Raw genomic sequence first — 27,240 nt, forward strand, 5'->3', positions numbered from 1 at the left:
ATTTCCAGGGAAATTTGTGAAGGCCAAAATTATAGCGGGGTTCAAAAAAGAATTAGGTAAATTCATGGAGGATAGGTCCATCAGTGGCTATTAACAAAGATGGTCAGGGATGCAACCCCATGTTCTGAGTATCCCTAAACCTCTGACTGCCAGAAACTGGGAGTAGATGACAGGGGATGGATCACTTGAAATTTCCCTGTTCTGTTGATTTTCTTTGAAGCGTCTGGCACTGGCCATTATCAGAAGACAGGATACTAGGCCAGATGGACCATTTGTCTTATCCACTATAGCCATTTTTATGTCCTAACCAAATTTTAAAATCACTTGCCTGAGCATTTCTTGCTCACTCATTTAATCAGGGATTAGGAACACCACCATGTGACTTATCTGACCAATCATAACTAACCAAGACAATTTGTATGGTTACTATTAAAGTGAACTATTCACAGTCAAGCCAAAGAGCCAAAAAATCATTGAATAATTTTAAATAACATATACATTTGAAAAAATTGCAGTCTGCTCATGGATATTCTGTGAGCAGAAAAACAGGTGTTTTGGATAAATTATTCATCGTTAACTATTTGCTCAGCTCTAGTATCCAGGAATAGTCTGGGAGTCCCTTAGGATTTAAAGCAAGCTGAGCAACTGACAATATTAGAAGAATTCAGGTGTGGTTTTATAATATCTGGTTCAATGGGCTGCATTAGATCGCTCTCACTAGCAATTATGTGTTTCACCAGGCATCTGGAAGCTTCGTCTATATTTATGTTTTCCTGCAGGTGAAAGAGAGAGAGACATTAATTAGCCAAACAGTAGACACTCCATGTTGCATATCTTCTATATTCTAAGGTCAATTCTGGACAAAATCTAGCGTTTACTTTCCTATAAAAGCAGACTTTGAAAACTGACAGGATTTAATAATATTTTGTACAGATTACATTAATTAGTCATTATATACACTGTCATTCAAATATCTATTGAATAACACACAGCAATACCATTTAGCCTACGAAAACCACTGGTCATTTGTATAGCTCATGAAAGCTTATGCTCAAATAAATTTGTTAGTTTCTAAGGTGCCACAAGTCCTCCTTTTTTTTTTTTGTGGATACAGACTAACACGGCTGCTACTCTGACACTAGAAGGGAGTTTCAAAAATGGGTAAATAGCCATATTTTTGCACCTGCATAAGTAGCCTGATTTTCAAAAGTGTTGAGTACTCAGCAGTCATTACTGCCCTCTGTAGCTTTTGTGTTTTAAAATCTTGTACATTTTTTCAGTTGATTTTTCTGCCTGATGCACAAAACGATACGTGATGAACAAGATCTCTGAATACACAGATACAGAACTGAGTTTCTGCTAATACAAGTAAGCTCTAGTGCAATATTTGGGTTCATTGTTTTGTTTGTTATAGATACAGAGTTAGCACCTATTTAATTCCCAGAAGGCAATATCACTTTTAGTCCAGCTTCAGAGATAGAGATCCCCATCCCAAGGAGTTAGGCTCAGAAGCCCGGCATATCTTTATACATTTGCCTTCACTTCTTCAGTTCTCCTGCTCCCCTTGTAGCCAATGGCAACACTCCATAGAGGCAATGGAACCAGGTCTCATCCCTTTGTACTATAATAAAGAGCTGAAATCTAGGGAGCAGATCAGTCTTTTAATTGGTTCTTGGGTTTTAAAGGATTTCCCTCTCTCTCTCTCTCTCTCTCTCTCTCGCTCACACACATACACATGACTGTGCTTAAATATTTAAATGTTGACCTCTAAATAATATCCCTTGATTGTAAACAAACAAATCATAACACAAGACGTTTACAAATCTAACAGCCAGTATGGAACTGGGAATCAATATGCACCAGCTGCAACCTCAGAACTACAGTGCATCTCTGATTTTCTGACACCAGACTCCCAAATTCCTCAGCCATGCAACAAGTCATTTTCAGGGCACTGTGAAATTTAATTAGAAGACATAGTCAACAAGAAAAAGATCTCAAAGCGCTGGTTAGAAAAAAGAAGATGAAATAGAATGTCTCTCTCTCTCTCACACACACACACACAGACTTACACTTCTGCCACATTGTATTTGATGTCCTTAATAAAGTGACTAACATTCCATCTATCCCCCATGCTGCCTCCCTTCTGGAGGGGCAGGGCGGAGTTCTAAGGAATACTTCATCAACTATCTGAAAATTACCTAAACTCTAGTAATATTTAAAAACAGTAAACAAAAGGCCTCATTGTTAGAGGCTTGAAATAAGCTTCCTAAGGGGATGATAGAAGGGAAGGAAACACTGGAAATGAGCAAGAGGGAGGTGTGAACTGCAATTTAAACCATAGAACTATACGAGCCAGGCCTGGCCTTCACTTAAATATTTTGCCAGCATAGCTCCATCAGTTAGGAGTGTGGGGGGAAAAAATCATACCCCAGGTGACAAATATCCTGGCAAAAGTCCTGGTATAGATGCCGTTAGACTGGCAAAAAAGGCCTTTTGCTGACATAGCAAAGAACTCTTTTGCTGGAATAAGATGCATCTCCACTATGAGTACACAAGGTCAACAGAATCTGTCTGTGGTCTCAACCTTTCATGGATTCCTTCTGTGGCCTTAGGCAAATTATTTAAAGGGAGTAACCTCCCTACCTCAGTTTCCCATTCTGTGAAAACAGGCGAAGACTTGCTTTTTGCCACCACAGGCATGAAGTGAGGGTTAAGTAATTAATATTTGACAGTTCTTTGAGGATGACCACATTCCTGTGCTGCCTACTGGACAGAAATGCTTAGTGAGTATGTTTCTGGATGAGTGGGGGACTGATTGAACCATCACTTACACTGGCTTTACAGAGGTGACACACAGGCTTGTCTACATGTAGCGTTCCACTGTGGTAACTCAAGGTTTTATTTTAAACCCAATTTGATAGATTGGTATAACAGGCTGCATGTGTAACGCCGACAGACCCCAGTCGCTGATGGGCAGGATTGAACCTGTGACCTCTGGAGCTTAGTGCATGAGCTAAAAGCCAACTGGCTCTTAGCTACGGCTGCAGAGCAGACTTTTTTTCTCTCTCTCTCTAAGTGGTCTCAGTGCCACTAGATGGGACACAACACCACACACAGAAGGTGTGTGGGTTACACATGGACATGAGTTTCAGTTTAAATCAGTTATTTCACCTTAGGTTAAGTCAATTAGGAACACATGTCTACACTTTGAGCTGCAGAGGGGGGGTGACTCCCGGCTCGAGGAGACATACTTACACTAGCTCCCATTGAGCTAGCATGCTAAAAATAGAGTGTCACCACAGTGATGAAGCAGTGGGAGGAACTAGCTGCCCTGAGTACGTACCTAGCGTCTCAGACATCGATGTCTTTGGAAAAACTCCCATGGACTTCGTGGAACAGACCCTAAGCTGGAGGATAAACAAACCTGCAAATCTTGGTATTATATAGGTGGTGGTCCCTTATTTTATAGCTTGCACATATGCTCCAGACAGGTGGTGTACATTTTAGAGAGGTTTCATTATAACAATACGTGCCTAATTTTATTTCAAACATTCCATTCACACACCATCTGCCCCCATACAGCCTTTGGTCTTTTGTATCTCTGAATTCAAGCAAGGCATAAATAAATACCCTGCTATTACATTTGGTGGCCTTATGAAGAGAATGAGTCTTTGGTTTTTATCATTTAATTTTTCAAATATAATTTTCTAAACATCTTTATTAACATTTTGGTTACCACAAAATATCTTTTAAGTCACTCTCTTTAAGTAACCCACAAGTGTATCGGTGGCCCTATCTGAGCATTTCATAAACATTAATGAATTTATCCTCATGTCACATCTGTGAAGTAGGGAGGTATTACCTATCCCCATTGTACAGGTGAGAACTGAGGCACAGGGAGGTTAAGTGACATGCCCAAGGTCACACAGGAAGTCTGTAGCAATGCCAGGAAGTGACTCCAGTGCTCCCAAGTCCCAGTTCAGTTCCTTAACCACTTGCTACCTTATGTTTATATCACCTTTTGTTGTGACCCTAATCTCATGGTGTCTGGCCCGCATCTTAGGGCCGTGGATTGATCTCTGCTGTATTACTGCTGTTGCTCTGGTCTGCCTAATGAAATATTGATTTCCACCCCCAGCCCCAATGTGCTCCTCAACGAAATCAATAGCCCACTAGACTGCAAAGCAGCTGGAGACAAAAGAAGATGATCTGCTATCCCAACACGGGCACTCAGAGGTTCATGGATTTTAGAGGGTTGGATGTTCTGAAAAATCAGGGGAAGGGTGTGTTCAAGGAAGCAAAAGAAAAGATAAGTAACAGAGAGAACACACAGTAAGATGGTGGTGATGGATAGGTTAGAATAATCAAACATGCCCTAGTGCTGGTACTGAAACAGCTCACAGTATAATAAGAAATAACATTGATTAACTTCTAAAATAGACAAAAAACATAGGAGGAGCAACTGACAGACTGAAATGGTGTCTTTCCGTTCTCCTCCTTTACCATTCCCTTACTGAGTGCCTTTGTTCTGTACAATACAGGCCACAGGAATCCCACTGCTGAATGCAATTCAAACAAAGAACTATCGAAACACTCAGTCCACCCTCGGCTTTTCCTTATGTTTTATTCACCTTATATTTGCATGCTGAGTAGGCTCTTCCCTTCATTCTAAAGGGCGCAACACAGAACCCATCTCTGGGATAGTGCCACTTCAGATCATCACGGACCTGGCTCCACTGTGGGGGATGCTACTCTCCAGTTGGGATTGCTGTCGCTCCTATTTTAGCCTCCTCTGAAGTCACCTTTATGGACGTCCAAAGAATACGGAAGTTCTAGCTCTCTAAGATACTTCTATGGCCCCATCACCATAGCAGCTGGCACCTCACAATCTTTAATGTGTTTAATCTCACAACCCCCCCAGTGAGCTATGGAAGTACTATTATCTCCATTGACCAGGTGAGCTACTCATGCACAGGGAACTTAAATGACTTGTCTACAGTCTAAGGTTCACACAAGAACTCATTGGCAGAACAGAACTGACCACAGGTTTTCCAAGTCCCAGGCTAGCACCCTACATATTCCATTCTTCTCTACTTTGCCAGGAAAGAATATAACAGTAAAGATTAGCACTTGATAGTCTTTATTTCTAATGTTACAAATAACAAGGAGGAAAAAAAAATTGGAACCATCATTGAACAGCAGAAGGGAGCAGTAAAGGGCATATACCAAATTTGAATTTGCTTTGCAGTACACCTTTAACTATATATCCATAAAGGAAGGAATAGCTCCTCTATTTGTGTGCTGCTTTCCGTGGTTTTTACATGAGTTTCAACTTTTTAGCCAATTGCTATGGGAAATAATGTCACTGTCTAGAAATGTAACATTAAACAAATGAGAAAATAAACACTTTATTGAAAGGGTCTCCAAGCACTGCACAGTCTCAGTGTGCTACTTAGTATTTCTGACTGACTTCCACCCCTTATCTGTTGTCCCATTTGAACACAAATGCAAACCATTAACATCGAGAGCATTCAGTTTTAATATCTGAAATAAATCCCCTTGGACTAGACTGGTTTTTATTTCTTTACTAATGAAAAAGGACCGTTGTTAGTTTTATGAGCCTTTCACACTTCCAATGAAACATCTTATTCTTTGCAATGTGGAGAGCTTGGATTTGTCGCCCGGGTTGCCCCCGGTGCAAAATTACTCCTAGATTTCTATTGTCAAGTTGCTTCTTTCTATGACTGCAAAGGTGTTGCTTCTGAAATCGGCAGGGATCTACAAATGAGAGTCAGACATATGCAGGTGTAGTTGACCCCACTTGGGTCTGGCCTTTGGACTTTCAGAGGTAAGAGTACAAGCCTCTATTGCTTGAGCGAGAGACCAGAGAGGAAAATACCTCCCTCTAACTGCAAGCAGTAGCAGATGCATAAACCTCCAGACACTAGATGGGGGCACGGACCCACACAGATGCTCATCTATTGTGAGTTATACAGGCAATGGCTTTCGAAGCATTTTCAGGTTTCAGAGTAGCAGCCGTGTTAGTCTGTATCCACAAAAAGAACAGGAGTACTTGTGGAACCTTAGAGACTAACCAATTTATTTGAGCATAAGCTTTTGTGAGCTACAGCTCACTTCATCAAATGCATTCAGTGGAAAATACAGTGGGGAGATTTATATACATAGAGAACATGAAACAATGGGTGTTACCATACACACTGTAACGAGAGTGATCAGGTAAGGTGAGCTATTACCAGCAGGAGAGCAGGGGGGAAAATGCCTTTTGTAGTGATAATCAAGGTGGGCCATTTCCAGCAGTTGACAAGAACGTCTGAGGAACAGTGTGTGTGTGTGTGGGGGGAATAAATATGGGAAAATAGTTTTACTTTGTATAATGACCCATCCACTCTCAGTCTTTATTCAAACCTAAGTTAATTGTATCCAGTTTGCAAATTAATTCCAATTCAGCAGTCTCTCGTTGGAGTCTGTTTTTGAAGTTTTTTTGTTGAAGAATTGCCACTTTTAGGTCTGTAATCGAGTGACCAAAGAGATTGAAGTGTTCTCCAACTGGTTTTTGAACGTTATAATTCTTGACGTTTGATTTGTGTCCATTTATTCTTTTATGGAGAGACTGTCCAGTTTGCTCAATGTACATTGCAGAGGGGCATTGCTGGCACATGATGACATATATCACATTGGTAGATGTGCAGGTGAACAAGCCTCTGATAGTGTGGCTGATGTGATTAGGCCCTATGATGGTGTCCCCTGAATAGATATGTGGATACAGTTGCTAACGGGCTTTGTTGCAATGATGGGTTAGTGGTTCTGTTGTGTGGTGTGTGGTTGCTGGTGAGTATTTGCTTCAGGTTGGGGGGCTGTCTGTAGGCAAGGACTGGCCTGACTCCCAAGATCTGTGAGAGTGATGGATCATCCTTCAGGATAGGTTGTATATCCTTGATGATGCGTTGGAGAGGTTTGAGTTGGGGGCTGAAGGTGATGGCTAGTGGCGTTCTGTTATTTTCTTTGTTGGGCCTGTCCTGTAGTAGGTAACTTCTGGGTACTCTTCTGGATTTGTCAATCTGTTTCTTCCCTTCAGCACGTGGGTATTGTAGTTGTAAGAACACTTGATAGAGATCTTGTAGGTGTTTGTCTCTGTCTGAGGGGTTGGAGCAAATGCGGTTGTATCGTAGAGCTTGGCTGTAGACAATGGATCGTGTGGTGTGGTCTGGATGAACGCTGGAAGCATGTATTTAGGCATAGCGGTCAGTAAGTTTCCGGTATAGGGTGGTGTTTATGTGACCATCGCTTATTAGCACCGTAGTGTCCAGGAAGTGGATCTCTTGTGTGGACTGGTCCAGGCTGAGGTTGATGGTGGGATGGAAATTGTTGAAATCATGGTGGAATTCCTCAAGGGCTTCTTTTCCATGGGTCCAGATGATGAAGATATCATCAATGTAGCGCAAGTAGAGTAGGGGCATTAGGGGACGAGAGCTGAGGAAGCGCTGTTCTAAGTCAGCCATAAAAATGTTGGCATACTGTGGGGCCATGGGGGTACCCATAGCAGTGCCACTGATTTGAAGGTATATATTGTCCCCAAATGTGAAATAGTTATGGGTGAGGACAAAGTCACAAAGTTCAGCCACCAGGTTTGCCGTGACATTATCGGGGATACTGCTACTGATGGCTTGTAATCCATCTTTGTGTGGAATGTTGGTGTAGAGGGCTTCTACATCCATAGTGGCCAGGATGGCGTTTTCAGGAAGATCACCGATGGATTATAGTTTCCTCAGGAAGTCACAGGTGTCTCGAAGATAGCTGGGAGTGCTGGTAGTGTAGGGCCTGAGGAGGGAGTCTACATAGCCAGACAATCCTGCTGTCAGGGTGCCAATGCCTGAGATGATGGGGCGTCCAGGATTTCCAGGTTTATGGATCTTGGGTAGCAGCAAATACTCACCAGCAACCACACACCACACACCAGAACCACTAACCCAGGAACCTATCCTTGCAACAAAGCCCGTTCCAACTATATCCACATATCTATTCAGGGGACACCATCATAGGGCCTAATCACATCAGCCACACTACCAGAGGCTCGTTCACCTGCACATCTACCAATATGATATATGCCATCATGTGCCAGCAATGCCCCTCTGCAATGTACATTGAGCAAACTGGACAGTCTCTCCGTAAAAGAATAAATGGACACAAATCAGACGTCAAGAATTATAACGTTCAAAAACCAGTCGGAGAACACTTCAATCTCCTTGGTCACTCAATTACAGACCTAAAAGTGGCAATTCTTCAACAAAAAAACTTCAAAAACAGACTCCAACGAGAGACTGCTGAATTGGAATTAATTTGCAAACTGGATACAATTAACTTAGGTTTGAATAAAGACTGGGAGTGGATGGGTCATTACACAAAGTAAAACTATTTCCCCATGTTTATTTCCCCCGCCACACACACACTGTTCCTCAGACGTTCTTGTCAACTGCTGGAAATGGCTCACATTGATAATCACTACAAAAGGTGTCTTCCCCCCTGCTCTCCTGCTGGTAATAGCTCACCTTACTTGATCACTCTCCTTACAGTGTGTATGGTAACACCCATTGTTTCATGTTCTCTATGTATATAAATCTCCCCACTGTATTTTCCACTGAATGCATTTGATGAAGTGAGCTGTAGCTCACGAAAGCTTATGCTCAAATAAATTTGTTAGTCTCTGAGGTGCCACAAGTACTCCTTTTCTTTTTCAGCATTTTCACATGCCAGTCCTGTATGGCTCCAGAACACAGGGAGTGAAGACATGGCTTCAAAACCATTTTTGCCTACAGTCTCCCCACCAAACACTGGAACAGACTGACAGACTCACTGTATATCTTAGGACAAAAATTAATTTCCTTTCTCCTGCATACATTAGTAATACCAGCCAGATATTATGTATATATGTGTGGTGGTGGGGCAGAGGAGATAATCAAACTAGAATTAGAGCAGTTCTGTGCAAAACAGCACACACAAAACTTTAGCAACTTGCAACACATTTTCAAGTGATTTCCAAGCCAAGACTTAAAAGTATATCTAGTTTTGCCTGACCTGTCTTGTTTCCACATACAAATCACGTCCATTTTCATTGGGAAGGGACAATGAGGCTGAAATTATTGCCCTGGCAAGCACAGTTTAAAGCTCCTCTATTTGAACAGGCAATAGAGGTGATGTGTATGTGTGTGCTGAAAGTCATGGATCTCTGTCTGATAGCAAAGCACAGAGGAGGTTTTCAGCTTTATTGGTCACATGAGGGCTATTTAAATGGTGTGTAGTAGGAAGGAGAAGTCTTGCTGCTTTGGACAATGCATCTTTTGCAACTGCGATGACATTGTAGCTTAAATTTATGACAGGATTACCTAAAAAATCAGGGGCGGAGTTAGACTGAAATCTACACAACTAAATAAAATACTGAGAGGTAAGCATACATCAAAGAGCAACCAGGCCCTCAAGTGAGAATGTAGCAATAAGTATAAATTATGACTGTTTTGCACTGTGTTCTTACACAGCAAGGCAACCTGTCAGAGTGAATCCCCAAGTCCTTTCAGTGCCCTGAAGACTGGAATGGATTAAATATTTCGTTTAAAAATATCAAAGAACCAAAACAATATGAGTACATTCTGTGTCCCCAAATGTTTTGTTTTTAAGATCATTAAGCTAAGAAAAAAATAGCACTAAGGAACGATACAACAATATCCTATGGTATAATTCTCCAACAGTTTCAAATGGAAGTTTTAATCCCCTGGCAGCCTGAAAAATGATCGGTATGTATATAACACATAGCCTTCTGCAATATATCCAGAACTAAAGGGGGCATTTTTATAAATAATCACCTTTCTTTTTCCAAAAGGTATGAATCATATTCTCTCTGCTCTGAAAGCTATAACAATTCCAAGCATGTTTCCAAAAAAAACCTCTGGAGAGCTAATTACACCAGAATTGAGCAAAAAAGAGTCATTACCTGTTTGAACTGCGAGCTGCTGTATGATGGATTCTCAGTCAGTAGTATTCTACTTCAGAAAAGAGTTTCTATTCTCGATGTAAAATGTAGGTGGCTTTTTATTTCCCCTACTCCTGAATTCAATGATTTAATTTGCCCCAGGCTGAAAAAGACTAGAGCCTTTCCTGGTTTTAAAGTAATTGTAATCATACCGTTTTAAAAAAAAGTTACACCATGGCTTTTAGTTCAGAACTAAGACCAAATTGGGAATCAATTCTGATCTCACTTACACCAGTTACATACTCGTGTGACTCCACTGATTTAACCCTACTGCCTTGAGTTAAACCCCCTAACTCCCCCACCTCCCCTTGTTCAGCTGCTGTTTCTTAATGTCTCTTTTGTCTTTGTTTTTTGAATGCATGTGATGTGTTGTGTAGCCTCTCTCCTTTTGCCATTGTTATTGTGCAGAAGCCTGTGTAAGACATCTTCATCCATCTCTTGAATCTAACCCAAACCATTTTTATTGTTAACGCTTAAATAACACTTCTTTTTCATGTTTTTATTCTCTTGGTTTCCATTCTGGCCTGGAAGCGGATGTGTCAAAATACCATAAGAAACTAGATGCTATTGAACCACCAGCAGGAGTGAAACAGTAGACTCCAATGGCCAGATCCTCAGCTAGGGTAAGCTAGCAGAGCTCCATTTACTTCAATGGAGCTACACAAACTTACACCAGCTGAGTATCTAGCCCTAAGTATGCAAGAAATTTTAGCACTGGAAAAATACTTTTAACTTTGGCCAAACTGATTCCCTTAAAGCAGTGGTTCTCAACCAGCGGCACAGATACCTCTGGGGGTACACAGAGGTCTTCCAGGGGATACATCAGCTCATCTAGATATTTGCCTAGTTTTACAGGCTGCATAAAAAGCACTGGCAAAGTCAGTACAACTAAAATTTCGTACAGACATTGACTTATTTATACTGCTCTAAATACTATACATTGAAATGTAAGTACAATATTTATATTCCAATTGATTTATTTTATAATTACATGGTACAAATGAGAAAGGAAGCAATTTTTCATTAATAGTGTGCTGCGACACTTTTTTATTTATATGTCTGATTTTGTAAGGAAATAGTTTTTAAGTAACATGAAACTTGGGGGCACACAAGAGAAATCACACTCCTGAAAGGAGTACAGGAGTCTGGAAAGGTTGAGAGCCACTGCCTTGAAGCAGCCGACTGGACCTAGTTTTATGATCTACTTATTAACAAGATAAAGACTATGGAGTACTTTTGAATACACAGATAGCTCAGTAAATAGCAGTGCTAACAACAGCCCAAGACTCGGATAGTGCTTCATGCCTTTCAAATAGTTCATGCCTTTACCACAAGACCAAACTCGATATGTGGGGACCCGACAGCTCAGATCTTTCAGACTGAATACTTACAACGATGGGCATATTAGAAGTGCCATAGTTTACAGATTTCAGAGTAGCAGCCGTGTTAGTCTGTATTCGCAAAAAGAAAAGGAGGACTTGTGGCACCTTAGAGACCAATAAATGTATCTGAGCATAAGCTTTTGTGAGCTACAGCTCCCTTAAATAAATTTGTTAGTCTCTATAGTTTACAGAAAGGCTGTCTCTTCTCTGCGTGGGAATGAACGAGCTCATGGCATCTTTCCTAAGAGGAGCTCTGGTGTCCATTGCCAATGTGCCGCCTTCCTCACACGGTTGTGCAGCATGCTGTGCATCAGATACACACCTTAGCAGTGGCTGCATTTCAGAGCTTCTAAAGTGCTTTGAGATCCTTTGAGACGAAAGGTTCAATAGAGATATACGTTCTCTTTAAAAGGTTTTATTGTTTTTTAAAAGTGCTTCCGTTGACCCTTCATTAATTCAGCAGAGATAAGAGCTTTGCAAGGTACACATTGCAACTGAGTAACCCATTTTAGTAGTTAATGTCTCTGCATTCGGAGAATGCTTCTCACACATTTGGTTTATTAAAAAAGAAATGTAATTACCTTAGCTGATGTTTCAAACCATCCCACAAACCCATTTTCCTTGCAGAACTGTTCCATCTTGAGACCGTTGTTCATAAGCACATCTTTTCCCTGGTCACATTTGTTTGCTAAGAGAACTGTCGCCACGGGTTTGCCATTTGGGAGAATCAATTTAGAGTCCAGATCCTCTTTCCATTTTGCCACCGCTTCAAATGTCGCTGGTCTTGTAACGTCAAAGACAATAAACGCTCCCATGGCTTCTCTGTAATAGACCCTTGTCATGTTTCCAAATCTTTCCTGACCTGTGATGATGAAGATGTGACAGGAAAAAAATCATTTGAATCATCATTTCCAGACTGAGGCAACAGTTCACATGCCCGTGTGTTATCTGGCAGAACATTATCTAGCCTGGAGTTTAATGCTGTAAATCTGGAAAGCTACAATTCATCTAAACAATAATACACATTGATAGCCTCATTTGTGTGAAAATGCCAGTGAGTGTAGAGAGCAGAAAGCATTTAATAGGGCTAGAGTCTAAGGAAATGTAATAACTTTATCATAAGCTTAAATATTAGTAGTGCTAGAATCCTATTAAGCCAGTAGGTTTCCAGGTCTATGGAAAAATACCAAGGATCTTAGCAGGCTTTACAGATATTAATACATCTCACAAGGCATATAAAGGTTATCCCCATTTTACAGATGGGAAAACAAAAGTACTAGAGAAGCTAAGGGCAAAATTCTAGATTTACAATTATAAAATGCACTGTGCGGCGTAGAGCAGCTATGGTTAAGCAAAGGGCTGCATGGTTCACGTGGGCCCCGGGAGCAACATGCTCCACAGTAAAGCCCCTGATTACTGTTCCAAGAAAGAGCAATATGCAATTTGCACCTCATGACAATAGGAGCATATGTGCAAGACTAATGCCTGGCCATGCTGCCAAATTGCTTGCTAACGTGCATTTGGAGCTCTGGAGTGCTACTGTTATAATAGCCAAGTGCCGTGGGTCCACAGTACCTGTGCTATGCTTTTAGACCGTCTCTTGGAAGAACCAAGGGGATTCACTCATCCTTCAGGGTAGACCATGCAACCTCACTGCCTCCTAGACTGAGATACTGGGCTCCCGGATTCCTTGTTCACACTGTGAGCTCTGTCCAGTGAGTCCAGCTGAGAGAGACTCTCAGCTGGACTGAGACTTGTACCTTCTTCGCCTGCACCCCAGGCAGTATTTACAGTGACACCCCAAACTCAAAACAGAGTAGGGTTTGTTAGTCAGGTGGAGCACAGCATTGCAAGTGCTTAGGTTAGCAGAGAGAAATAAGGATTCAAGTATAGTCCATTCTGGTCAGCTTATAGCAATTCACCATCCAAGATGTGGTAAATTCCATTTGCAGACTCTGAAGTTCTCTAGTTGGTAATCCACCTCATCAAGAGGCAGTCACTAGAATTCTTCCATAGACCTAGCACTGTCTACACTGGGGATTAGGCTGGCTCAGCTATGCTGCTCAGGAGGGGTGGATTTTTCACACCCCTGAGTGACAGTAAAGCTGACCATTTTCTAGAGTAGACCAAACCTTAGTCACTTCCAAAGTCAGAGAGCCCAAGCTTCTTCCAGAGCTCACATTTATCCTGCCTCATTCCACCCAGTCCTTTGTTCTAGAGCTGGGATCTGTATGTAGCTTCCCTGATGAAAGGTGAAGAAATCTTCCTCCCTCTGGGTCACTGGTTAGTTGTTCGCATTGTCTTCTCAGATTTCCCGTTGCTATGGGTTGGCCTCAGCCAGCCTTTTTTTTTAATGACACATTCACTCCACTCAGACAGCTAAGTGACACCCCCCCACCCCCCACCTCTCCTGGCAGAATGAAGTTTGTTTTCAGGGCATGCTACTACCCCACCCCGGATAGGAATGTATGGGGGGGGGAAACTGAGGCACAAGTAGGTTTCATAAAAACATTACAAAAAAGTCCTGCTTCGTCACACCAGAGCCCTGCCTAGCACACAGAGGAATGCTCAATCTAATCTGCCCTGCTCCTGTTGCATGCATCTGAGGGTGGCATGGGAGGGCACGGAGCCTCCCTGGCCCTTTGCTCCTACATAAGACAAGGCAGACTTTTTGCACGAAGGGATTTGGTGAGGTCACACCGTGAGGTTAGGTGCAGAGTACGGCTACGCTGCAGTGGAAGGTGTGATGCAGGAGAGCCATGGCGTAGGGGCAGCGGCTCAGCCTCGCCACCCACATACGCACCAAATATCTTGGACAGGATTGTACTTCAGTGCCTGCCAGCCATGCTTCTGCACCGGCACTGTTTTTAGCACACTAGAGCAATCAAGGGTTAAATGGTTTCTTCTACCTGGGCTGGAAATGACACCCCCAGCTGCAGTGGAGACATACCCTGAACCTGAATCATAGAGTTGGAAATAGAACCCAGGAGTCCTGGCTCCTGGAACACGTACTCTCATCATTAGGCCCCATTGCCTTTCCATTCTGTCTTCCATGTCTGGCACATGGAATGCTGAGAATGTGTATTACGCAGACCGTCCCCCAGAGCTGTGATATTTAGCTTTTGTTTTCGAGGTTAACATTCAGACTAACAAGGAGATAGTCATCCACATGATACAGAAGCCAAGAGTGAACTTCCGTCTTTTCTAAATTAGTCTTGGTTTCATATACCTGAAACAAACACTGCTCTGCATTGATGAAACAAGACTTGGACATGTCATTGCTGGAAAACATACGGTCATGTTGAACTATTATTATGGCCATGTTTTATAATAGTGTCTTATGATCTCTCTCGATGGGCTAATCAGATGAGTGGCTAAGTCATGTGTTATTCAATAATCTACTTGTTGGGAAGATTTTTTTCCAGACAAATGTTCATTTCTGTCCAATAGCCTAGGATCGACAACAGCAACAGATATAAATAATGTTCGTGTGTCATGGCTCAGTAACACTTCCTGCTTTTCGTGGAAGGCTCTCAAGGGGTTGACATTGGTGATAAGCATGAAATAAAAACTAGATCAGTAAACTTGTGCCTCACAGAGTCATTCTGATGGGAGTAATGATTGTATCCATTTTACAGATGGGTATACTGAGGCCCAGCTACCTTCAGCAACTTGCTAATGATCACACTGCAAGTCAATGGCAGAGCTGGGAATAGACTGCACCAATACACCAGGCTCCTGGTCTCTTGCTCTCCAAGGGCCAGTCCTTGCTTTCCTTCACAAGGAAGTAGTCTCCCTGCCTTCTATGGTCTCTACTTAGTTGAGTAAAGACTTCTCAGACTGCAGTTCTGGCCATGAGGGGAGTGCATGCCAGATAATGCCCCTTGGCACTAAGTTAGCAGGATGAGACAGAGGAGAATGATTTAGAGGACCCCTGGTTCCACCCTGCTCCCTGCAGTCACCAGCCAGTGTAATTAGCTGGGAGCACAGGGGGACGGTAACTTCCTTCTTCCCCAAGCAAGGGGGACAGGGAGGGGTAGTGCCTCCAAGGCACAGTTCCTTCCTAGGTCTCCTCCTAGGGCAGTGCAGCTACCCCCCACCTCTTACTCTGGGCTGAGCCTAACTGTTTAGCCCTGATCAGTGCAGTATATAAATAACATACGTGCAGTCCCAGTAGGACCTTGCAAATCCACTAATGTGCCTACTGCAGATCTTACTCATCCCCAGTGCTGGCCTCTTTCCACCTTCCAGTGAGGATTTCACAGCAAGGTGCTGCAGGGAGGGAGGCCCCGCGTTACTAAATTACTTTTGCAAAATATACTGCAGAACCTTGACTCCTTTACCAGGGAAAAGCTAATAACGCAAACTGGACCACGCTCGCCAAAGTGAATGAATGTCCATTGATGCATCAAAGGGTAAATAAGGTCTCATTGATCTTTAACATTGTGGCGTTTACTGTGCCCTTCACAATGATCCTCTCCAGTCCTTGCATTGGGACGCTCACCACTATGGCCCTTCCCTGACTAGCTCAGTCAGTGCCCACTATGCCGTTTGCAAAGAGGAGCCTTTCCTCTCCTCTGGCACAGCCTTGTGCGTGGCATTCCTCTCTCATTCCACCAGCCTCACTAACCTGACGGGACAAAGAATCGACGCTGGCAGAGCGCCTCCAACTAGCGAACGGAACAAGGGTCAGAAATGGAAGACTAAAAAGTTGTCCTGCAAAGAAGGGAGGGTGGGACAAAAAAATCTGGACTTAGGATGTTTTTTTCTGCAAGAGAAAGAAAGCCTGGGAGGTTTTCGGTTTTGTCTCAAAGTCTTATTTTCTGCTTGTTTTTTAACGTTAGAAATTCCCGGGAAACTCTGATTGCAGAACTAGTGGAAGGACAATGTCATGGTAACCTAGTGTGTGTGAAAGCTGAGCAAATGAGAAGGGGAAGAAATTTCAGTCAAGGTTGCCTAAAATTTTTGTATAATTGTGAATGGGAAAGGAGGTGCTCCACAAGCTACACATGTGTATTAAGAGGTGATCCTTATTAAGGAAGAATGATCCCTTGAATTAATGTTTGTATGGTGCTTTGAAGTGCTGTTATAGCTAGAGTGCCAGCCAAATTCCTTTACTCCAAGGATTTTGACCTACACCAACTAGTACCTTACTCTGCAGATATACCTAATCCCAATCTGTGGGATTACTCGTAGAATACAATCCCATTCATTGTGAGTGTGGGTAGCAGAACCTGGCTTTACAAGCAGGGAGTTAAACACAGACAGTACAGTTACTGGGTTAGCAAACAGACCAGTCATTACGCACTCAACAGTATCTCAAACACAGCCTTGAACATTAGAACCTCTTTTACTGCAAGAGGGAGTGTTGATCAAGACACCAGAATTATCTCCTGATTGTCACAGGATCTTCAGTTTCCTCCTTTACAGGGATGGGCAGAAAGTGGCTGGGGTGCAACTTGTCATCAGAAGCAGCAGAAATTTAAGGAATAGTTGTTTTGTTTGGCTCATGGGTACAACAGTGCATCTCTTTCCAGATCACACAATTTATTTATTTATGGCCAGATTCAGACTATCTTCACTCATGTATTTTACTCTACAAGTGAGCCCCAATGAGCTCCTGTTACTGGAGTAAGGTCATCTACAACCTGCGCAATCAGGATCAGAATACAACCTTACTCCACAAATGGTACCATTGGTCTCAGTGGAACCACTAGTGAGGAGTAAGGTATCATTTGACACAAGTAAAGATAAAGGGCACCAAAATCTGGGCTTTATTGATTTATAAAAATGCACCCTATATAATCTCACCAGCAACACATCATAATTTATACTGCAACCATCAACATGTAGCTGACCACAGTCATACTTTAAAAACTGCGTCTGTATCTGCTCAGAGTCTGAAAAATATAAACCAAAAGTTAAAACAAATCCTCTCTGCTCCACAATTCTACTGCCTATCTGGCTAGAGTCTATGGAAGAGTCAGGCAGGCTTTGCACCGTGCCCTTAAGGCCATCACGTGAGCTACCAGCAGTAGAGGAAATTAATTCCAGGACTGAGAGCCCTCCACTGAAGACACCTTGCCAACCGCTCCCAGACATTTAAATCTAGGTCAAATGGTATAGTTGATTTTGGCTGCAACAGAAGATCATGAAGAGAGAGGTAACTTCTTGGGGAGACAGTCATGGGCGGAGTGTATACCGCCGGCTCAAGGAGACTAGCCCCCAACCCCGCCCCCTTCTGCCTGAGGTCCTGCCCCTTTCACCCGAGCCTAGAGCCCCCGCCCCCCATGGCTGCCAGCCCCTGCCTGAAGCTAGCGCCCCCAGCCCCAGAGCGCCAGGAGGACAGATGGTGAGGCCCCAGCTCCTCCCAGCCCTGGAGCGCTGGGAGGATGGGTGGCACAGCTACGAGCCCCTCAGCCCTGGAGTGCTGGGAGGGCAAGCGGCAGGGATCCAGCCCCCCAGCCCCGGAGAGCAGGGAGGGAAGGTGGCGCATGCAGCCTCAGCCCCAGCCCGAGATGGAGCCATGGTAAGGGGAACTAGAAAGAGCCAGAGAGGGAAGCAGGAGGGGGCCTGGGAGCAGAGCATGGGTGGGGCCACGCCTGGCTATTTGGGAAGGCACAGCCTTCCCCAGCCTGTGATACCCGCTGCCCATGGAGATGGTACCCAAACACACAGTGCTTTATAAGTCACTAACACCCTTTTCCATTTACCTGGAAAAGAAGAGGAAGTCAGATACTGAAGGGCAGCTATTTCCCTGAAGCCAGTTGTCAGCACTCCCATATTACGTGATTTGAGCTTCAGTTGGCTCACCCTCATTCAAGCCCCTATATCAAAAGCCCTTGGAAATCAGGGCCACTACACCACCCAGTTTTGGTGGTGGTGGTGGTGGTGTTGGTGTAGGAGTAGACGTAAAACTGACTGTTGTCCACATATTAATGAAACTGCAGCCTAAACTACCTCACTTCCCTCTCTCCTTATCCAGCTGCCTCACCTGTATGAGGAACAGGGGGGATAGAGGATACACTGGGAGGGAAGGTTTGCTCCCAGGTGCAGTGTAGACCTGCCCAGTGGGTCAGTGAAGGATGGCATTAAAGTAGAACTTCACACCAGTGAGGCAGAGTGGAAATAGGATGTGCTCATATATGGGAACGCTAAGGATGTCTAGGGGATAGTGTGGTATATTCTCAAAAATGACCATAGTTCGCTTGGTTGTAACTCCTGAGAGCTTCTCAATAGGGATCCTGTAACCTGAATGACGTGTATGTCCCCAGAGATGTTTGTCTCTTTGGTACCTAAGATACATGTGTAGGCCTAGACTGGGCACCCCTGACTCACGCTGTTGAGCATTTACTCCCAGCAGTAGTCACCAGTGGGAGTGAGTGGTCACCAGTGCAAGGTAGGGTTGCACATTCTAGCCTGTGATATTTGTGTCCCATGTGCTGTGCAGTCTTGCAAGGAATCTGTCAGCCAACAGTATGCAGACTGCCCTGCAACAGACAGGTTTGGGTTCATCTTTGTCCGCAGGATAAATACTTTTTCAGAGAATTTCCATGGCTAGGAGATTGTGGAAGGTTAAAAGCTCAGTCACAGCTGAACTGATCTTTCCTCCAAAGCCACCTCCACTCACCCCATTCTCTGTCACTGGTGCCAATATCCTGCTTCTCAACCAGGCCTGGGAGCTGGGAGTCATCTTTGACTCCTCCCGCTATCTCCCCACCACAATTCCAGGCCATATAGAAACACCGCTGCTTCTTCTGCCATAGCATTTCTAAAATCTAACCCTTTCCTTCAGCCCACACAGCTCATTCAGGCCATGATCTCCTATGTTGATTATGGCAACCTTCTACTTTCTGGCTTCCTTCATATCAGGTATAAAGCTTTTCATCGTCCTCTTCGGAGCCTATCACAATTCTGCTCCTCCCTATTTGTCCATTCTTGCCTCTTATAACATCACCCCATGACCCTTTTTATTCTGTCAATGATACCAGCCTTAAGCACCCATTCATCCGCTCTTCCCACAAAGCTCTTTCACATGAAATACCCTTCTTTAACTGAGCCCTAAAACTACTCTCCCCCACCTTCTTCAAATCCCTTCCCAAGAGCAACTTGGAAATACATTACAGGCAGAGCTAGTAGCGCTGCCTACAGTTAAGGTTTCCTGACAGTTTCCATGCTAAGACCCTGTTTTCAATTGTCTATGTTTTTGCCAAACTTTAACAGTTTGGGCTAAAATTCCACATACAAGGTGTCTGCATCAGGCTGAATTTTCTTGTCAAGTTTCAGCAAAAATGGTTCAGCCATTTGCGAAAACAAGATTAGGGACTAATATGTTGTTTTGTCCGTGTTATGGTAAATTTTCAAATCACTTCACTGAGAAGTCTCATGCTAGGTCATGGACATTCATTCAGCCTGAGAAATGCCCATCCCTTACATTAGAATACTGGCGGGGGTGGGGGGGGGATGCAGTTGTAGTGTGTAGGAACCGGGTATCACCCCTTTAAATTGTTTGTGAGCTCTCTGTGTTCAGGAGTTGGGTAGTATCCAATTCTTATACACTGCAACAGTGGCCACGTTTTCAAAGCCTTTGAAAGTTCACTTGTAAATTTGGGTATTGGGCCTCCCCCAATGAACAAGCTACTGGGAAGTCAGTGGGCTAGGGAGAGAATTTTAAAGGGCCACTGACTGAATGTATCAGGCTTTCCTGGCTCAGTTCCTGTCACCTTGTGAGAGGCAAAAGGGTCCCACTGATCTGAAGACTCATCTCCCCTTGACAATAAAATGGTTAGTGATGAAGGGAAATAGGTATCCCCTCCCATGGACTCTAGGGTGATGTGAGAATTCTACCCACAGCTTAAAAATAGTTGAGCCCAAACTCCCTTTTTTGCCCATATTCTCTGGTGACTGGGAGGGAGAGGGCAGGACATCTCCTTCCACCTCCACTTTCAAGTATAAATCAAAACAAAAAATCCAGTCCAAAACCAGGCCCAGATCCATCTGCCTGCCCACCAGGAGCTACAGGAGATTAAATGTATTCTTCCATTCCTATGGTTTAAGTAACCTCCAACCTTTGCTGGGAGAATGGACAGGGTCAAGAGCTTTCTTTCTTCAGGGAGCTCTGACACCTCCATGCCCCCTCCACCCCCACTCCCATCCCAGTGAATAGCTTTCAGTCTGGGACTTGTTTCCACTTTCCACCTCAAAATGGCCTTTCTCTGGTTATGGAGAAGACCCTGCACCATTTAAATCAGTGGGAATTTTGCCATTGGCTTCAGTGGGGGCAGGACTGGACCCTAAACTGTCATGCAGTGGATTTAGTCTCTGCCATCAACTGAGGCTTGGGCAGCTTGGAAATCAGGCTGCAAGTATAGTGTGCTGGCCCAGGCTCACAGATGATGACAGATCACACTAAAACCACAGACAGTCTCTGTGAAAGAAGAAGCACATTTAAGGACATGGGGCTTTTTCTTTATGACTGCAGAGCTGTAATTTCAAGGGAGCTTAGCTGTGAAATCACTGTGACTATCTTCTTTGTGCATATGACCCAAAATGTTTGGCATCCCACTAAGGGCATGATCTACTGAGGACGTAATGTGCTCAGCATTAATGAAAGGCTCGTTTGCTCGTGAGAGATCCTAACGTTGTTATAGACTTTACAGCTTTTTAAACATTTGAATAGTATCTGTGCAAATGCATCTGTCTCTGAAGGTGAAAATGGCACGGATGGGAAACAAACCCATTTTTAATACTATGCTGCTGTCTTCAATATGAGGGGCAGACATGGGCAAAAAGTAACAGGAGTTGATCCAAGCTAGGAAAATGCAAGCCAATATATGGGAGAAAGAAATAATCCAACATGCATGTGCTCAGTGGGACAAGAAAACCTGGAAGCCATAATTCTGAAAGAGACCTAAGGAGTGATAGTGAACAGCAAATTAGACACAAGTTTGCAGTATAATACATTGTGGCTTCAAAACAGTTCTGGACTGTATTTGCCAAGCACACCACTGCAAACCAAGTAGATAATAGTGTCTGTCTCCAAGGCTCTGATTCAAACTATGCCTGGTATTTTTGGTTTAAGGTTTAGGCACCATCTGCCAAAAGTATACTGACAAATTGGAGGGAGCTCAGAAAAGAACAACAAAAAGATAAGGGGGATGCAGGGACTGAAAGATTAACAGAGCTAATTATCTATCTTTTCGTTAATCAATAACTAAAGGAGGATTGGATAACAGTCTACAACTATCTGAAGGGTGTGAAATCCAAGTTGCAAGAGTAGTTATGTAGGGACATACTCTGAAATATAACTACGAGTAATAGGGCGAGGTTAAGATAGGGGAAAGGTAGGCTGTGTATTAGGAAAAACTTCCTGGAGTATTGGTTTGTGGAATAGCCTCCCCCTGGATGTGCTGGAAGCACAGTTGCTTGGAATTTTTAGAACTTGCCTTGATTAAAACATTAAATTCATAGATTTTTTTAAGGCCAAAATGGACCATTATGCTCATTTAGTCTGAGCTCCTGTAGAAAACAGGCTGTACAGCTTCACCCAGTAATTCCTGCATCAAGCCCATAACTTTGCAAGAACTTATTTTTGAGAAAGGCATCAGTCTTAACTTAAAGATGTCAAGTGACGGAGAATCCACCTCATCCCTTGTTAAATTGAGCTAATAGTTAATGACCCTCCCTGTTTAAAGTTTGTGCTTTATTTCTAGTCTAAATTTAATACATTTCAGCTTCCAGTCATTAGATCTCATTGTGCCTTTTTTCTGCTGCAAAAAGAATAATAAGAAAATATACTGTAGGGGATAATACTGCAGTGGCAGGGGATGGCACTGAATGAGCTAGTTTTGTCTTTTCCATCTCTTACGTCTATGTCTCAGTGAGCTATACTGTGCACAAACACCTAGCTGGAAAGTATTAATTCATTCTAGAAATAATGCAGTCACAAGGGGCTCTAATCTCTGGTGGTGCTGTAATAGCACTTGCCAATGCTCAGCACCACTCAGAATCAAGCCCCATGCTACTTTTACTGCGGAGCAAATTATGGGCTCACCCCTGCGATTTACTACCATGTGTAGCTCCACTGAAATGGACAATTGATCTATTCATGCAAGTAAGCTCTACGTTTGGTAGTACAGTGCAGTGCAGTGCAGTGCAGTGCGCAGCGGCCACCAAAGAAGCAAACAGGATGTTAGGATTCATTAAAAAAGGGATAGAGAATAAGACAGAGAATATATATAAATCCATGGTAAGCCCACGTCTTGAATACTACATACATATGTGGTTCCTTCATCTCAAAAAAAGATACACTGACATTAGAAAAGGTTCAGAAAAGGGCAACTAAAATGATTAAGGGTTTGGAACGAGTCCCATATGAGGAGAGATTAAAGAGGCTAGGACTTTTCAGCTTGGAAAAGAGGAGACTGAGGCGGGATATGATAGAGGTATATAAAATCATGAGTGGTGTGGAGAAAGTGAAAAAGCAAAAGTTATTTACTTGTTCCCATAATATAAGAACTAGGGGCCACCAAATAAAATTAATGGGTAGCAGGTTTAAAACAAATAAAAGGAAGTTCTTCTTCACTCAGCGCACAGTCAACCTGTGGAACTCCTTGCCTGAGGAGGTTGTGAAGGTCTATAAAGAGAACTGGATAAATTCATGGAGGTTAAGTCCATTAATGGCTGTTAGCCAGGATGAGTAAGGAATGGTGTCCCTAGCCTCCGTTTGTCAGAGGGTGGAGATGGATGGCAGGAGAGAGATCACTTGATCATTACCTGTTAGGTTCACTCCCTCTGGGGCACCTGACATTGGCCACTGCCGGTAGACAGGATACTGGGCTGGATGGACCTTTGGTCTGACCCAGCATGGCCGTTCTTATGTTCTTATTCAGTGACCATTGAAGTGGGGAGCATATAAGAACTCAGACTGATAAATCTGCAGGATCATCTGCTTTTAATGTGGCCCTAATACAAAGCCAAGCCGATCCATTTGTTTTGTAGGATAAAGGGCATTGCTTCCTCTGCAAAGCTAAGCATTACCTTATAAAGATATTTTCCAAAATGAGACCCAGAACAGCTCTGGAATTTCACTTGTCCCCTCTTATACTTTGGATATTTGTATTTTGCTCGCAGTAGCTCTTGACAGTCAGAGTAAAAGAAACAAAACAAACCACTGCTTCTGTTCATTGCCTGTCGCAATCAAATTTATTTCCCTCTGATTTTAAGCAACTTGTTTTTCACACCATCCAGCTGCCTTACTCATGGTAGCTTTAAAACCAGAATTGTGCTGATTTGAATTTAAAGTGTTGCTTACAGAAGTTATTTTCTATTTTACATTGGTCAACAACTAAAACTCCTTGGAAGCCAGACACTAGAACTCACGAAAGCTCATGCTCAAATAAATTGGTTAGTCTCTAAGGTGCCACAAGTCCTCCTTTTCTTTTTGAGAACTCAGATGGTAACTTCTGTTTGTTATTGAGCACTGTACTGACCTTCATTGGGATTCTTGGAGTTTAGCAATCCAGTTTAAGTTTAGGAAGTCACTTGATCAATGCACACAAACACAGTACTGTAATTCTCTCTGTCATGTGTGATCACTCAGAGATTGTGCTAGTCATTGAATACTACTGCTTGGTGTAATTGCTTTCAAACCTACTGCTGCCTGACTGAAAGCTACATCATATGATCCAACAGCACATGATTAGCAGTTTAATATAGTCTCTGGGACAAGGCAGGCAAAAGAAGTTTTTAAAAACTGTGAGTGCATGTCTCATTAGAGATGCTGCATCTGTTTTTAAGGATTTAAATAGTTTTAATATTGTGCATAGACCATTTTCTGCAGTGTTAGTAGTTTTGATAATACAGTGCCAAATTCAGAGCTCAGATATGAGCTAGCTCGTCTCTCTATGCCAAATACACAAGTGTATCAAATCCCTTTATTCAAAAAGAATGCTAAGAAGTTTCTTATTTCACTGGCCTCAGTAGGTGTAATTCTAGGGTAAGTCAATAAACCTAAAATACAGGTCAGAAGTCAGAATGTAAGTAGAGCAGATCAAATTTTCTCTGCAGTTCCTTACTTGTAAAGGTAACTTCTTAATTCATTTGAAGGAAAAAGGCCTTCCTTTGTGCTATAGTAGTATAAAAATTCTGAGTGATAGTAGTAGTATTTAAGGTACCTCTCTTATATAGACTAAATAAAAATTGGTACTGGCATCATACTAAATACGCTGTTGAGACATATTTACATTTTGCACACTGAACCCCAATTAATGGTTATAAAGAGAGACTGTGAAAATGAAAACTCATCATTTTAATTAGAAGCAAAATATAAAACAATGCAAAAAAAAAATCTTTCCCCAAATATCTATTGCAATGATGTGGAATTATTCTGTTTTAAAAATGGAAATAAAACGGGCATGATAGGATGTTGTTCTTTTTTTATTATTTTTCTCATGATGCAGAGGAATTTACCAAATTTTCCTGTATATTACCGTAAAATGTCTAGGAAATATTAGTAAACCAGTTATTGACAAGTGAGATTATTCCTCAAATACAAATAGGGATTTTTTTAAAAAAACAGTGTGAATAACTCTATTAGATTGTACCCATGGGCGGGGGGGGGAACAGAAAGGAAAAAAATGGAAGACGTTTGCTAAAATAACCCAACAATAGCTTTTCCTCGGTTAATAACTACAAAAATCACATTAACAATCCTGATGAGCCTTTTCTTCCTCCAGAAAATGCACAACGAGGAGACCATTTTTCCCCACTCCCACCAAAAAAAGAAAAAACAAACAAACAAACAAAAAAACACAAACCCCCAAACCACTTAGGGTTGTCAGGCAAGGTGGATGAGAACAATTTGAATGAGAGGGGGAAAAAATCATAAAAGTGATGAGAGACTCCATCAGTGTGTGCATGTAGAAGATGAGTGAGACTAGACAGAACTGCCTTAGCACTGAATCCCCAAGGGGAGGGTGTACCCTCCCTCCCCCACCCTTGGGGGAGCTCTGAAGTTTTGATCTAACCTGAGGTGTTCTCTCCTAGGTCTCCTCCATCATTTTTAAAGCATCTGTAGTTCCCAGTTCAAGGCTTGATGCTGTTTTGGGTTAATACTTAGTGCATCACTAGACAGATATGGGGGAAAGGGAACGGGACCCCTCCCTCTATCACTTCCCTTCCCCTCTGTACTAACCAGCAATATCCCAGAGCTGCAGCCGCACCACCGTCTCAGCATCCCAGTTGAGCACCTTCAAGGCAAAGTCCACCCCAATGGTGGCCCGGTAGTGGGGAGAGAAGTTCTGGTGTACGTAGCGCTTGATGATGCTGGTTTTGCCTACACCAAGGTCCCCAATCACCAGTAGCTTGTAGAGATGTTCTTTCTGACTAGACTTCTGCATCTTCCCTGCTGCTGCTGCTCCCTGATTGCATGCTCTGCTGGTGGGATCCTGCCAGGCTGAGGGGGAGAGTAGGAGTGAGGAGCCAGGGAGGGAAGAAGTGAAAGGAGGTGGAGGCTCTCTCCCCTATCACAGAAGCAGCAACGCCCAGATCCAGCAGTCAGCCCAGCTGGAGGATGAAAGAAACATGAGAGCAAATCAAGCAGGAAAAGTCTCCCAGCAAAGTTTGTTTGTTTTTTTTTTGGCAGAGTTTAGTGTGAGGTGTGTCTGTGGGATAAGTAATAGTGCGGGGACTAAAGGGTTTGCATGGAAGATAATGCAATAGACAACCCTGGCCAAGTTTCACTGCTTGTTGCACAGAGAGTCCCTCATGTGTGAATTAGATTTAAGGCAGTTTTTAAGAACACTCGTCCTTTAATAATGGATATTTTCCCCTCTGTGTGTTTCAGAAGCACGCAACATACCAGGCATTAAAAAAGAAGAAGTAGAAGAAAAAGAAATAGCCTTTCAGATCATCACAGCTTAGCAAAGACCTGGTGTACACTTAAAAGTTTTACCAATATACCTATGGTTAGGGATTGAGGTTTTTTTTAGCATAATTGTTATACCAGTAAAAGCCTTCGTGTGGATGAAGTTATTCCAGTACAAAGGTGACTTATTTCCTTTCCCATATAGGAATAGTTACACCAATATAAAGCATCTTTATATCAATATCACTGCATCCACATTAGAAGATTTGTACCATTTTAACTATATTGGAATAGTTAAAATTGTATACCGTTTAAGGGTGGACAAGCTCATAGCTGCTGAATGCAGCACACAACTGATTTAGTGTTTATCTTCCTGCTCATAGACCTGGAATCTAAAATGAAACATGATGCACACCAGTTCCAGCAGAATTTTCCTGGAATGCTGATGAACTGCACTCATGAGAAAGAGAACAGTATTGCAAAATATGGACGTGGGTGGTCATTGCTCTGTTTGCCAAAATCAAAAGCCCCAACCCTGCAAAAACATATATGTATGCTTAACTTTATACAGTGTGAGTGGTCCCATTTGCCTAGGCTAGGGGACCTAGGCTTTCATTTTGAGAGCTATCATGGTAATGAATGTAAATCAGAAGTTAGGAATTGTAGAAAATTGATAAGGGAAGCCAAGGGACACAAGAAGAACTCTATGGCCAGCAGTGTTAAGGACAATAGGAAAGAGTGTTTTAAATATATTAAGAACAAAAAGAATCCTAGTCCATTAGTAGATGAAAAGGGTAGAATTATCAATAATAATGCAGAAAATTCAGAAGTGTTCTGTAAATATTTTTGTTCTGTATTAGGAGAAAAACAGATGATATAGTCTTATTATATGGTGATGATAACACTCTTTCCATTCCACTAGTATCTCTGGAGGATGTTAAACAGAAACT

At 42.7% G+C, this 27,240-nt stretch overlaps 1 protein-coding gene across 1 annotated transcript; it reads right to left on the reverse strand.

Annotated features, from left to right (window-relative positions):
* Positions 1-620: 620 nt before the first annotated feature.
* RAB38 (RAB38, member RAS oncogene family) lies at positions 621-25,823 on the reverse strand. The gene is made up of 3 exons (XM_077842207.1): positions 25,619-25,823; positions 12,006-12,286; positions 621-773 (listed from the first exon to the last, which is right to left on the reverse strand). Exons 1-3 carry the CDS (start codon positions 25,821-25,823, stop codon positions 621-623), a joined length of 639 nt encoding a protein of 212 aa, XP_077698333.1.
* Between the last annotated feature and the right edge of the window lie 1,417 nt (positions 25,824-27,240).

The sequence above is a fragment of the Eretmochelys imbricata genome, chromosome 1, assembly GCF_965152235.1.
Source record: "Eretmochelys imbricata isolate rEreImb1 chromosome 1, rEreImb1.hap1, whole genome shotgun sequence".
In the NCBI taxonomy this organism is placed as follows: domain Eukaryota; kingdom Metazoa; phylum Chordata; order Testudines; family Cheloniidae; genus Eretmochelys; species Eretmochelys imbricata.

Bases quoted from the DNA above. Each gene is read 5' to 3' on its own strand.
- RAB38 (XM_077842207.1), bottom strand. From the start codon at position 25,823: ATGCAGAAGTCTAGTCAGAAAGAACATCTCTACAAGCTACTGGTGATT. The intron at 12,287-25,618 runs GTTAGTACAGAG...TCATCATCACAG, and splicing joins GCAGCTCTGGGATATTGCTG to GTCAGGAAAGATTTGGAAAC. The intron at 774-12,005 runs GTAATTACATTT...TTTCACCTGCAG, and splicing joins GGTTTGAAACATCAGCTAAG to GAAAACATAAATATAGACGA.